General features: G+C 39.1%; 1 protein-coding gene across 1 annotated transcript in view; it reads right to left on the bottom strand.

Annotated features, from left to right (window-relative positions):
* Positions 1-13,462, bottom strand: part of PI4KA (phosphatidylinositol 4-kinase alpha) — a 109,045-nt gene that overhangs the window by 80,266 nt on the left and 15,317 nt on the right. The window contains exons 2-7 of the mRNA XM_016120120.2: positions 10,705-10,821; positions 6,133-6,226; positions 3,714-3,802; positions 1,599-1,671; positions 690-949; positions 111-177 (exon numbers count right to left, since the gene is read on the bottom strand). Of these exons, the coding sequence (XP_015975606.2) occupies positions 111-177; positions 690-949; positions 1,599-1,671; positions 3,714-3,802; positions 6,133-6,226; positions 10,705-10,821 (700 nt within the window). The remainder of the gene's footprint in view (positions 1-110; positions 178-689; positions 950-1,598; positions 1,672-3,713; positions 3,803-6,132; positions 6,227-10,704; positions 10,822-13,462) is intronic.

Here is a 13,462-nt window from a genome sequence, read left to right as displayed (position 1 = left end):
CACTCTAGATGCATGATAGCGGCGCACTGGTATTACCATCCCTAAGTCATCACCATGAACTTGCTATCCGAGTGGTAGGTCAACATTCTTGGCAGAAAAGTGAAGCTCACCTTCAAAGTAGTGAAAGGCAGATCCTCCAGGGGAACTGGGAGCAGGCATCCCACGTTCAGGGCTGACCTGAAACACACAACCACACTTACATATCAGAAAAGGTCAGCCAAACCTCAGTCGGATTTGATGTAGGCAAGGTTCTCTCTGTCAGGTCAATGGCTGTACTTCAAGTCTTGGTTCAAGCCTCACCTTCTTCCTGAAGCCCATTCTCTATCATATACCAAATCACTAAATTCTTCCTGTCTAGACATACATTTATACTTCATTACTGAGCTGAATTATTCTCAGTGTTTTGTGTCTGTCTATCTTTTCTCCATGAGTCAATTATATACTTCTTTAGTATACCAACTCTCTCCCGCTCAGAATCCCATTGCTAGGAAACGAATACTTTGTGACTAGGAGATGAAATCATGTATAAATCTTAAAAGGGATACACAAGCCTTTGTATTAAAGAGAATTCTAATGAGAACATTTTATGTTTTCTAAATTTACTTAAACTACACGTAAGTGGGATTTTCTTCCTGCGAGCACTTAACAAGACCTCTCTCCTCTGCTCTCTCCCCGACTGGCAGCCCCACCTGAGAGATGCTGGACACGCTGCTGGTCTTCCTCTTCAGGGTACCCTCCTGGCACACAGTCAGCAAGTTGCTGGGGAGGATGGAACGGAAGTCATTGAATGAACGCCGCCGAACACCTTCTAGCTCCTCTGGGACTCGGAGGGAATGAGGAGGGACTTTGGGAAAAAGTTTCGAGAGGAGAGATTCTTCTGTGTTGCTGTAACGCCCAAATGCTCGTGAGATTCCAATCAGGCATGGGATCGCATATTTGCAAAGGTATTCTAGAACACAAAGTAAGAATGTTCTGCTATCAGAAAGTTATCTGCAAGAGAACCACACTCTCCCAACTTGCAGCACTGGCTCACATCTAACAACCCACTCACTAACAAATCTCAAGGGTCAGAATAAGCCACACAGCAACAGGGTCAACCCCAATAGCTGACCAGTGATATTTTCAATCTGGCACTAACAACAACTTCGGACTATGTATGCATTACACACCTGCCCTCTTTGGGGTCTTAACCTACTCATGGCCCACCCAAATCAGTTATACAGCTAAGCCATGTTATCAGGCACCTTTACTATACTTAAACAATATTATTTGTTCCTCCTGGGATCATACTGGTAGCCTTGCCCTAGAGGAAAAATTACCTTTGAAAGTTAGACATGTTATAAGTGAAGAAACTTATTAGCCCCAGAGGGTGAGGTGACTTGTTGAAGGTCACTTGGAATTCAGATAGCAAAGCTGTGCTCGTAACCCCTATGTGGCCTCTTAGTTAACACACAATGAAGGCAACCTAATAAAGGCAGGTTCTCCACCATGATGTACATACATAGTGTAGTAAAGAACAAAAGAGAAAACTGGAAAAAAGCAAGGGAAACAATAATCACAAAATCATTTTTTAAAAAGCCTTAAATCTATAATCATACCTTTTTCTTGAATCTCCAAGGCCTGACACATTCCCAAAAGGACATGCAAAACCTGCAAAAGTGCCTCTAGAATCTGTAATAGCCAAGGAAACAGAACAAACAAACTTACAAACAATATCAGAAAAATGTCATAAAATTAATTCATTATTAGAAGGAGCTTTACACATTTTCTTGTCCAACCATTTATCTGATATATAACTTCCCACATGACAATTCTGCCAAAGGACAAATCAGCTGACCTTCCAAGGACCAAAACCCTCCCTCTCTGGGCTGATCCAGACTTCCTCCTAACTCTAGACCAATGTTGTTCTCCTGGGTCTTTGTACTCACCAGCTATGTGGCCACCCCTTCCTCCATATACTGCAAACAAGTGACAGGACCCCAAATCCCTTGTCACGGCTACATACCTCTAGTTCTCTTCACTCATTTCTTATGATACAAGTCCCCTACAGATGCTGACTGTCTGCTTCTGATTTTACTATAGCCCACTGTGTCAGAAACCATCTCAAATTGTGGTGCTCAAGATAAAATATTCCAGGGATGTTGAAACTCACCGAGTAATCACCAAACTCAACACAGATTCTAGACTTTCATGTATGTGTCATTAGCTTTTGGCAGTTATTTCACACTGCTGGCTCAATGAGCTTACAGATAAAGAAAATATTTACATCTTTTTCACACGTGTTGCTCCCAAGCTATGCCACCTCTACTTACATAGTTTGCATTTTTTTTTTGCCTATCATTGATCCCTACAAAGCTCACGGTAATTAGCTTTAGTTCATCACACTGGTTGTTGATTCCCAGCTTTTTGGTGTCTAGAAATGAAATCGACTCGCTTTCTGATCTTCAACCACAGCCCTGGCTCATTTAGCTTCAATGGGGGGTAGGGTACCAGAGGCTCCTGCTGGGCTGGCATCTCACGAGGTTCCCTTTCAGGTGTTCCTTTGGGTAATTCCAAAAACCCTCTGGAGCTCAGCCCATATTCTGGGATATCAGGAGAGGGTCTGTCCGATACCTTGATGAAGATCAACTGGACTATATTTACCTCATTTTCCTCTACCAGTCTTAAAGATTCAGGCAAAGAAGAGAATGAAATTGATCTAAAATGACTTGTTCATAATCAAGTCAAATTTCTTACATTTTGCTAATGTTAAATGATGCTGAATATCCTATGAAGACTTAAAAGAAATATTTATTCCATTTCATACATTAAAGTTATGTCGTCACCTTCATTGTTAACCTATTTTGACAGACGTTATTTATAGAAAAGCCCTTAACTTACAACCTGTTAACTTTATCTAGTTATCTTTAACCAACCTACAGATACTAAACTAAGAAAAAAGGATGTAGAAGAATGTATTGGCAGAAATATTGACAAAAGATTTTACAGTTTGCTATCAAGGAAAGAGATATTTTATTTTATTTTATTTTATTTTATTTATTTTATTCATTTTATTTTATTTTATTTTATTTTATTTTATTATTTTATTTTATTTTATTTTTACATATACGGCACCTTATCAAGGAAAGAGATTTTTAAAATTAAAAAACAGATACAAAAATTCAAAAAGCTCAGATTCTAACTCAGCACATTTAGCATAGAGGGAGGCAGCCAGGCACGTGTTGGCAGGATCTGAGGATAGTGGCATTAAAATATCGATTGTCAAAATAATAAATCTAATTAATTAAGAAAAAGTTTAGATTATGATCTTATTCTTTGCTAAAAAAAAAAATGTGAAACACATTTAAGTAACATTTCCAATAAAATAAACTAAAACTAAAAAATCTGAGCATTTAAAGGATTAGCTTCATCTAGGATATTCTATGAAAGACTTTAATCCCCAAAAAAGCATCAAGAAAACTAGCTGCCTTTGCCTTTTGCTGCTTACCTCACAGGGCTATTTGGATAGCTGAATGAGATCAGACTCAAAAGATGAGTGGGTAACCTGAAAAGTACTATGAGCAAGTAATAAACATTTCTTAGGTATGTAACTGATAGTACAAAGAAATCAATATAAACAATCTAATCATTTCAAATTTGATTTTTACTCCTGTCATCACTTTGAAACTCTTTTTGATATTATAGAAATGCACAACAATTCACCACATACTTACCTCATCCCTAAGCGAAGGGTCCCTGTAGGCCACATCAGACAGCAAAGTTACCAAGCAGAAGCTGAAGCTCTCTGCCACTGGGAGGGCACCTGGATGGCATAAAGACACAAATCAGCTCATCACGAACGAGACACTGGGCCACGCCTACTGGCCACCCAATTCAGTATGTTCCCTCTCTCATAGGGCCTGCCAAGGGACCAGTTGATAGTGGTACCCTCGCTGAGATGACTCTCAAAAGAACAGATCCGGGCCCAACATGTTTGCTAAGAAATACCCCTATCTTTCTTTTAATAAAATGTTTTGGTTCAATAAACTTAAATGTTTCATGAGCCAATTTATAGTTTCATATTATAAAGCCTCTCAACTCGACAGATTCCATTTTTTATCCCCTACTTCAGTAAAAGTGAGAAATCAATCCTGATAGAGTGTAAGAGATGGTATACTGGAAGGTAACTATCAAATACCTATTACTACTTTAAACTGAATTAAATGCTTATATTTTATGTTCTGCTTTGTTTTGACAAATGGAGAAAATCCTAATAAGAGCTTCCAAAGAGTTGCTCCATTCCTCATAGATTTTTAAGCCTGGACACTACTGAGCCTCCTAGCAGTGGGGTTCTCAGGAGCTTGGCCTCAAGGTCAAGAAGGGAGCTCTAAACCCAAAAGACCAAACACTAAGCAGCACTTCTATCAACTGCACCTTCAAAATGTCAGAACCTTTGCTGTGTAGGTCCAATCATTACTAAATATTTAATCAATTGTGAATACTAAATATTTAATCAAAGACATAGAGGTACCCACTGTTTTATGGCCATATGCACGGCACATGGCAGAAGACTTACATTTCTACTTCTGCACTCATTTTCAGATGCAGCTCTAGGTTGCTCTCACACTTGACTGTGCACCAGACTCACTTGGAGGATTTGTTAAAATGCAGGCTGCCTGCTTCTCGGCCCCAGAGTTTCTAATTCAGTAACTCTGATACGGTGGCTGAGAATCTGCATTTCTGACAAGTTCCCAGGTGAGGCTGATGCTGCTGGTCCAGCAATGACACTCTGAGTCCACATATTTAGAAGTGATATTTGTTTTGAAATAAAAGAATAGAAAAACAAAATTAATGTCTACTGGCATTCTACTTCTTCCCACATAACAATAGTGGACTTGGATGTTTGACCTTTTAACAACATTTTCTCTATATTCCCGGATATGTGCATAATTTGGGATCTGTCAGTTTTAGGCACAGTAGATCACCAGAAAGGATAAAAATGCAAAGGTCAAGAGGAATCCACGCACAAACAGGACCTTCTTGAGAAGAGTAAAACCCATCTTTAGCAGAATGGCCTACCTAACAAATTGAGGCTGTATCAAAAACCAAAAGGACAAGGGCCATCTTTATAGCCACCAACTATATTGGAAGGTGGGCCGTAGGCTTCAGGGCAGAGACAGACAGACAGACAGACAGACAGACAAACAGATGAGAGAGAGAAAGAGAGAGAGAGACAGAGACAGAGACAGAGAGACAGACAGACAAGAGAGAGAGAGAGAAAGAGAGAGAGAGAGAGAGAGAGAGAGAGAGAGAGAGAGAGAGAGAGATTGATTGATTACAAGGAAACTTCAGTTTCATGGGTCATGAACTCTAAAATGTTGGGAGGTCTTCCAAAGCTGATTCCAGAGTCTTAGAAAGTCAATATACAAGAACATCAGCGTTTTAAATGTTTATTAGCACAATGGTTGGCACGTAGTGGACCAATGTAAATATTTCAGGAGGGAGGAAAGAAAGTGAGGAGGGAGGCAGGGAGGGAAGGGTAATGGAAAAGAAGAGGGATAAAGATGATCTAACTTTCTCTTTGACCTTAAAGGGAGATTAAAATAAAATATAAGTTAAAAAGAAATACACAGGATTTTTTCCCCATTTTTAAAGGTACAAAGTTTAATTGAAACTTAGCGGCAGCAACAAAGTGATAAACCTATTTATGCGAACATGAAGTTGAGTCCTTAAAATCCATCTCACCCTTCCTTTTTGAGTAGCAGCAATGCAATTTGGAGAACTGATCTTATTCCAGGAGTGAGCCTATTCAACTAATGGTAACAGAGACTACTTAGGGGAATGGCAGGTGACTGATTCCAGCCAATAAGATATGCGGAAAGGTTCTTAAAGGTCTCAAAGTTCCTGCTTTCTCTCAGAGTGCAATTAAAAGCTGGCTTGCTCAACCCTGCCCTCCCTTCCCCTCCCCTTGCCCAGAGGCCCTGGACAACAGTGAATATGTAAAGCCCAAGTTACTGCAGGCAGGCAGGTGTCCTATAGCCAGGAGTGGAAGCATCGTAACTGATGTGTTAGTATAATTGAACACTTGAACCTTAGAGACATAGAACAGACATATTTTTCTTTGCACTCAGGGAAAACATTGTATGAAATTACCTCTGCCTTTCCGAGCAGTGCTTTCTTCTACCCAGTATACTTTCGGAAGACCTTTAAGAAGTCGGAGAAGGTAAGGAACCACAGAATCTTTGTGCTAAAAAAATAAAAAATAAAAAATTATATTTAATAAAATATGTGACCGACAGCATTTTAGCACAGATTAAGCTCAAAGCAAAGCATACCCACATCCTAATCACCCTAGGTAGCTCACATGGTGTTGCACCCTTTGTTTCTTGGCAGCCTGCACAAGTGCCTAAGGAAAGGGCTAAAACCCGCCCTTCTGGAGCTGAGTATATGGCCTGACTCGGTGTCCTCTGAGGCCTGGGCTCCCATGGGGGCCTCTCCAGAAGAAGGTGTGTATGTGCATGCACACCCAAAGCTGCCTTCACTGAGAGGTGTTCAGAGAAGCCCCAAACCCTTCCGTGGGCCCCTGGATCCTCCAGACTAGAAAGAAGCTCACAGCCACAAGCTTCTAAACCTGGTGATGCTTCTGTTGTTAATAGCCCTTGTTTGTTTAGTATACTGTTTCATGTTTCCTTTGGCTCCTCTTGAATTGAACATTAGACTTTATAGACATCATTAATCAATAAAAAAATTACTTTCTTCTAGATTCCCAACTAACCAACAACACATAACTTCATAACCTTCCATGACTTGCTCTATTGGTTGTTTCCCTATTTATAGATGCTCTAGTAAAGATGAGGTAAGTGTGCTCCTGAGAAGAGGGATATTATTTGATATTCTGAAACACTAAAAAAGCATGTGGTGGTTTTGAAAACATGGCTGCAAATATTGTAACACTGAAAGGTGGAGTCGAATTCACCTTAGTGGGCTGCCTTAGTGACTTGCTTCTAGTGTATCTATAGAGTAGTACACATGAGACTGCCTTCCCAGGCTCGGTTAGAGAAGGCCGTGCAGCTTCCACCCGGCTCTTTCTCAGGACACTGATCTTTGGAACTCAGAAACAATGGTATGACACAGTGACAAAGCTCAGGCCACAGGGAGAGGCCATGTACATAGAGTACACCGGCTGAGAGCCCAGCTAAGGTCCCAGACAGCAACCAGGATCACCCCCTGGACATGGTATGAATAAGCAAGCCCTCAGGTGATTCCAGCCCTCAGCCTTCCAGCCATGCCAGATGACACCTAATAGAGAAGAAACAGTGACTCTTCTGAGTGCTGTCTAAATTGCAGGTTCATGAGAGAAAAAAAAAAAATTGTTATATAAGGCTACTAAGTTTTGAGATGGTATGTTACATGCCACAATTGATAACCAAACACACAGAGAACTTTCATCAGTGAAAACAAAACAATTTCTTCTCTAAATGATAAAAAGGAGCTGGATATGATATCTGTCCAGGATCCTAGTGTACTAACAGGTACAAGACTCCAAAGGGCCTACACAGCACAGCCTCCTGCAAAGGAAGTGACCCTGGTACTCTTTCCTATATAAACCATTATGGCTTTTGCAGCATGTTGCAAGTAAACTACCTCTGCTACTCTAGCCATAGCTGCTGCTAGGGCAATCCACCGACTGGACATAAAGGAGGCCAATGCTACAGCCCATCCTGAATGGAGGCAAGGAACACAGACAACAGGGGGATAAAGAGAAAGCTGATCCCTAGGGCCCAGTGGGCTAGAAAAGCACGCTGGTCTTCTCTCCTGGGGTCCATGAGGCTGGCAGTTGTGCCCAGAATCACAGGCAGACTATATGGCTTGAGAGATGTCAGCTGCCACCCTGTGCCCCACCAAATCCTTAACAGAACCTGAGTTACACCAAAGGTAATTTGTATTCATCTCTTCCTCGCCACCTTAAAAAGCCTAATATACGTATTAAGGACTTACAGGTAAATCTATCAAGTAATACGTTTGTCAAAGATATTTTCAAGTAACACATATTTGAACAGCAGTAGTTTCTTATACAGATTTTTTTGAAAAATCCTTTTCCTCTTTATTTTTTAATATTGGCGAATAAAAAATTAGAAATGATTTTCTTTCTTTTCATGTTTGTAAATAAATAAGAAGACTAAAATGCAGGTGATGCATCTAATTTTGTTTTTTTCACATGGCCTTGATCAGACAACCTATTTTTTAAATATTGCTCTAAAATTAAAATGTGTATTTTTTTCAAATGTATAAACAATCTGTCAAAAAGTAAAATTTCCAGGACATGCAAGCTAACATTTCTAGATAAATAAAAATTTAAATATCTAACATCTTTACTTTCCTAACATAGTATAATTAAGCTTGGAATTAAAAAATGATTCTTGATAACGATAAAAATAAACAGATAAATAAGACTGTATATGCAGTGATTAATCATTAGCTTCAATTAGCCTTGAAAAATACTACAAAAACAACAGCCATACCATTTTCTAGTGGAGCTACAACACTGGTTTTTAAGTCACTTTTAAAAGGCACATTAACATGTACTCTAAAACTTAATTTATAACTATCATAGTTTTGAAAAAGATGGCATTATATCAAAATTATCTCAAATAATACTGTCCTTGAGTTCTGGGCAAGATGAAGGAATAGGTAAATGCTCTGCTTGCCTCATCTCATGATCATATCAAAACCACCATCAGTGAGATCGGCCTGAGGTCTACCTGAACAGAAGTCCAATAACTAAGGATATACAGAGGGAGCCACATCCATACTAGTAGGAGGGGCAGAGACACGAAAGGGACTGGTCCCACACCCACGTGTGGCGGCTGAAAATCCGGAGGGATATCTCGGCTATGGAGGTCCCTCCAGAGGGTGAAGGATCCCAGCACTAGTGCCAGGAAGAGAAGTCCCCACAACCTCTGGCTGTGAAAACCAGTGGAGATTGTGGATGAATGAGACAGAGGGGTGCTGGAGTCCCAGGCACTCCTCTTAAAGGGCCCACTGGCATAGACTTACTGACGGAATCACTTGCTTGCTCTGAGCTCCAGCTCTGGGGCAACAGCAAGAAAGGTACCAGGAACATATGAAGAGGAAATGAATTGTCTGGCTTTGGGGAGAGGGCTGGAGGGGCAGCTTTGTCCCGGACAGAAGTGCTGGCAGAAACCACTGTTCCTTTCTCGAGCCCCTCCTTCACCCCGCATGCAGACACAGGCACGCGCCATATCTGAGTCTTCACCAATTTAACTAATACCATTCACCCTACCCTGGTGATTCCCTGAGACCCTATCCCACCCAACTTTGGGAACTTCTTTAAGAAGAAAAAATAAACAAAAAATGTGAGTAATAAAATGGCAATAACTACACACTTAGCACTCATTAGTTTAAATGTAAATTACATGCTCCAATCAAAAGACACAGGGTGACTGAATGGATAAGAAAATAAGAACTTTACATGCTGCCTACAAGAGACTTACTTCAGATCGCAAGACACACACAGACTGAAAGTAAAGGAATGGAAAAAGATATTTCATGAAAATGGAAACACAAAAAAGCTGGGGTAGTAATACTTATAACAAACAAAATATATTTTAAAACAAAGGCTATAACCAGAGACATAGAAGGACCCAGTAATCCCACTTCTGGGTATTTATCCGAAAAAATCCAAAACACTACTTTGAAGGGACATGTGCATCCATATGTTCATTGCAGCATTATTTACAAGACATGGAAGAAACCTGGATGTCTATCAGTGGATGAATGGATAAAGAAGAGGTGGTACATATGTAGAGTGGAATATTACTCAGCCATAAAAAAAGAGTGCAATCTTGCCATCTGCAACAACACGGATGGACCTAGCAGGTATTGTGCTGTGTGGAGTAAGTCAGACTGAGAAAGACAGATGTCATATGATTTCACTTATGCATGGAATCTAGAGCACATGATAAACAAACAAAACAGAAACAAGCTCATAGATACAGAAAGCATTTCAATGATTGCTAGAATGGGGGAAGAGTGTGAGAGTGGGTGAATAGGGGAGGGGATTAAGAGGTACAAAACTGGTCATTACAAAAGTCATAGGGATGTAGAATATGGCATGGGGAATATAGTCAGTAGTATTGTAATAACTATGTATGGTGTTAGATGGATACTCGATTTACCAAGGTGATCACTTTGTAACTTATATTAATGTCTAATCGCTGTGTTGTACACCTGAAACTAATATAATATTGTATGTCAACAGTGATTGAAAAAATAGAAATTTTAAAAAATACTGTCCTTTTGGAAGGAAAAAAAAAGTTACTATAATTCTGACTGATGAGAATTTTACCTGAGATTGAAAATCAAGTTTACTTTAGAGGGCACACAGTTACTTCACAAAGCATTTTAACTAACTTTCTGGCAAAAACAAACAAACAAACAAACCAAACAAAAACCCCACAGCTTTATTTTTTTAACAGCATAATTTACTCATACAGTCCCAAATCAAAATGTCCTAAGTGTAAAGTAAGAAGTCTCATTCCCTCCTGTTCCACCTACCCTGTCTTACCCACTGCTAACCACTTTTATTAGGGATTTGTATGCATTTTTCTAGTACTTTAGATAAACTTAAGAGGCACAGTTTTAAGTTCTAATTATATTCCCTTTTTACACTGTAGAAATACTTTTAATTTAGTCAAGACTTACCTGAAGATCAGACTCAATGAGAAAAATGCCCAACGCAATCACTGCATCTCTCCGTCTTTCATCTAATTGGAAGATCCCATGGAAATCTACGGGGCACATACAAAGCAGCTTTTGGACCTAGAAAATGAGACAACAAAAAACAGCACCCACATTTAATTTAATTAATAAATTTAATTAAAATTATCCACTCACATTCAGAATAAACCAGCACCATAAAAGACCAATGAGTCTATATAACCAGTAAGTCATTTTTTTCAATTAAAAGATAATAAAAAGGACATCTCCAGCTTCTGAAATAATTGTACACATATCCCCCAAACACAGTCTGAGGAACCTCGGCAGCATGTCATAATGATGTATATACAAAGGCAGTAAAAACACAATGGCTAATGCCCGCACTTGGTGTCAGGATAGTCCGCAGTCCCCACTTCCCAGTGGTGCCTATAAGCCAGTTACCCAAACCTACCTACCGGCATAATGCCTCTTTAGGGCTCTTTAAAAATCAAATATATGTAAAGCACTTAAAACTGCATAGCACAAAGCAAGTGCTCAATAAACCATATTTATTACGACTGAATATGCCATAATAATGGCTAGCAGAAGGCAAGCAGGCATATAAATCAGACAGAGCCTTACTGAATAATTGGAAAAACTAAGATTATCTTCAAAATTAACGAATAGTAAATATCTGTCATAAAGGAACAAAAAAGCTGGATTTAGTATGAATAGGAAAACAGGTGATGTTAGTTTTAAAAATCTCCGCCACAAGCTCTTGAACAGAGCATTTCAATATACCAGGAGGTCCTAACCTTGCTGTTTGGCTGTGGACCCAATGAAAAGTCACTCGCTGACATTCATATGGTCCTGGTGGAATGTTTTAACAGCTAAGGAAAGTGTAGTGCTTGACATTTGCCCTGAAAATGAGACAATCAATTACCACTGTAATTTTTAAAAAGAAAATAACTAAATATCTATCTGAAACAATCTATTTAACTTTGGAAGACTAAATGATTCAACCACTTGATGAAATATTAGGCTGAATCATATGAAATAGCTGATATTCAATGGTTTTTAACTTACAAAAACAATGCTTTTGCAAAGTTTAACCTATTACAAACATTAAAAAGTGTTTTTGCTCTAAATGTTCTATAAAGTCATGAGAGGAATGATCTAAATTACCATATACGAAAAAAATACTGGAAGAAAATATATCAAAATATTTGAGAGGCAGGATGATCAGTAGTTTTATGTTTTTTCTTTGTACTTTATATTTTTCAAAGCATCTTCCAGGGAAAAATATTACTTATGTAATAAGAAAAAACATCTAGTAAGTGAAAATAAAAAATCTATATACATGGGGTAGGGGAAATACGTGCTTTTTTAAATTAAATGCTTAGGCAAAAGAACATAAAGTAGTAACAAGAGAGGACAGAAATGCTAAATTCCCACTTTTCTTCATTGTTCCTCCACAAGGAGAATGAGCTTCACAATCAGAGGGGAAATAAAATACAAACAGAGCTGCAGACTAACCACAATAAAGTGATCGTTTCAGAGGCTCCAGCCTCTTTCACCAGAGAATCACATATCTTGACAGAAAAAGTCTCTCAAGAAACATCACTGTAAACAAAAGACCAAAAGAAGATGGATTTCTATCAGAATGAGTCAATGAGATGCAAAGAATGTTGATTAATGAATCAAAATGGAACCAGAGGAAAGAGTCTAGGGCCGTTAAAGTCCTTGTACTTGGCCCTGTCCTATGCAATACTTAACCGACACCCTTCTGGAACACAAAGATGACACACTGTGCCTCAGACTTGGAAGATGAAGCTTAGGTGCTGGAAGACAGACTAGAGCTACTCAGAAACTCATCAAAACTGGCACAACCTCATTATTAAATATGGAAAAGATGAAACCGTACAAAAAAGGTAACTCATCAGTATTCCCACATGCCACACACACATGATGCTTAAAATTTTAATTATCTTTGCTTTCAGTCCCTTTCTAAGCCCCTAGAGACTGTTTTCGGGGTAGGGTAAAGATCATGTTTTGTTTTCTGTTGTATATAAAAACATCTAATCTTGACAATTTTTAAAGGTGTGAAATGCACATGGACTTTGGAGTTAGACCCAGAGTCACATCCTGGTTCTGGCATGGCCCACTTGGGTGACATGCTGATCCTCAGTTTCCCCATCTACGAAGCGGTCCTCGCATGGAGCTAGATGAGATAATGTGTCTGATACAAAAGCACAGTCATTAACTGGACTCAGGACTCACTTCACAGTACAGAATAAACACTGTCCATGCTACTGCTCTTCAGTAATATCCTTCCAATGGTTTATATAAGGGTCAATTTAGATGACATGCTTTAACTCATTCATGTACTATTTACTGATAGTGTAAAGACAAATACAAATTTAAAATAAGAGGCTTAATTCACTCTGTTGAAAATAAGGGAAGAATGTTTCCCTCTCCACCTTTTTCTTTGTTCTTTTACATTGAAAACTGACCATTGTTAAGTATTTCTCCTTTCTTTGAAATGTACACAAATCCTTTTGAAGACTAGACAGGCAATTTGTAAGCTTTATGACCGAGGAATGCCGTTTACAAAGACCTGGAAGCTCTCTCTTTGAAATGTACATCAAGGGACACAGCACCCCTATCTCCCAGTTTCTGTGGGATGGCAGGAGCCTAACTCCAGCATGTTCCTGACACCAAGTTGCAAAACACCCTCCTGCAAAAAGATAGAAGGAATTTGTTT

This window comes from Rousettus aegyptiacus, unplaced genomic scaffold (genome assembly GCF_014176215.1).
Source record: "Rousettus aegyptiacus isolate mRouAeg1 unplaced genomic scaffold, mRouAeg1.p scaffold_m13_p_5, whole genome shotgun sequence".
Taxonomy (NCBI): domain Eukaryota; kingdom Metazoa; phylum Chordata; class Mammalia; order Chiroptera; family Pteropodidae; genus Rousettus; species Rousettus aegyptiacus.
Note: the sequence above shows the minus strand (reverse complement) of the source record. Positions and strands in the feature narration are given on the sequence as shown.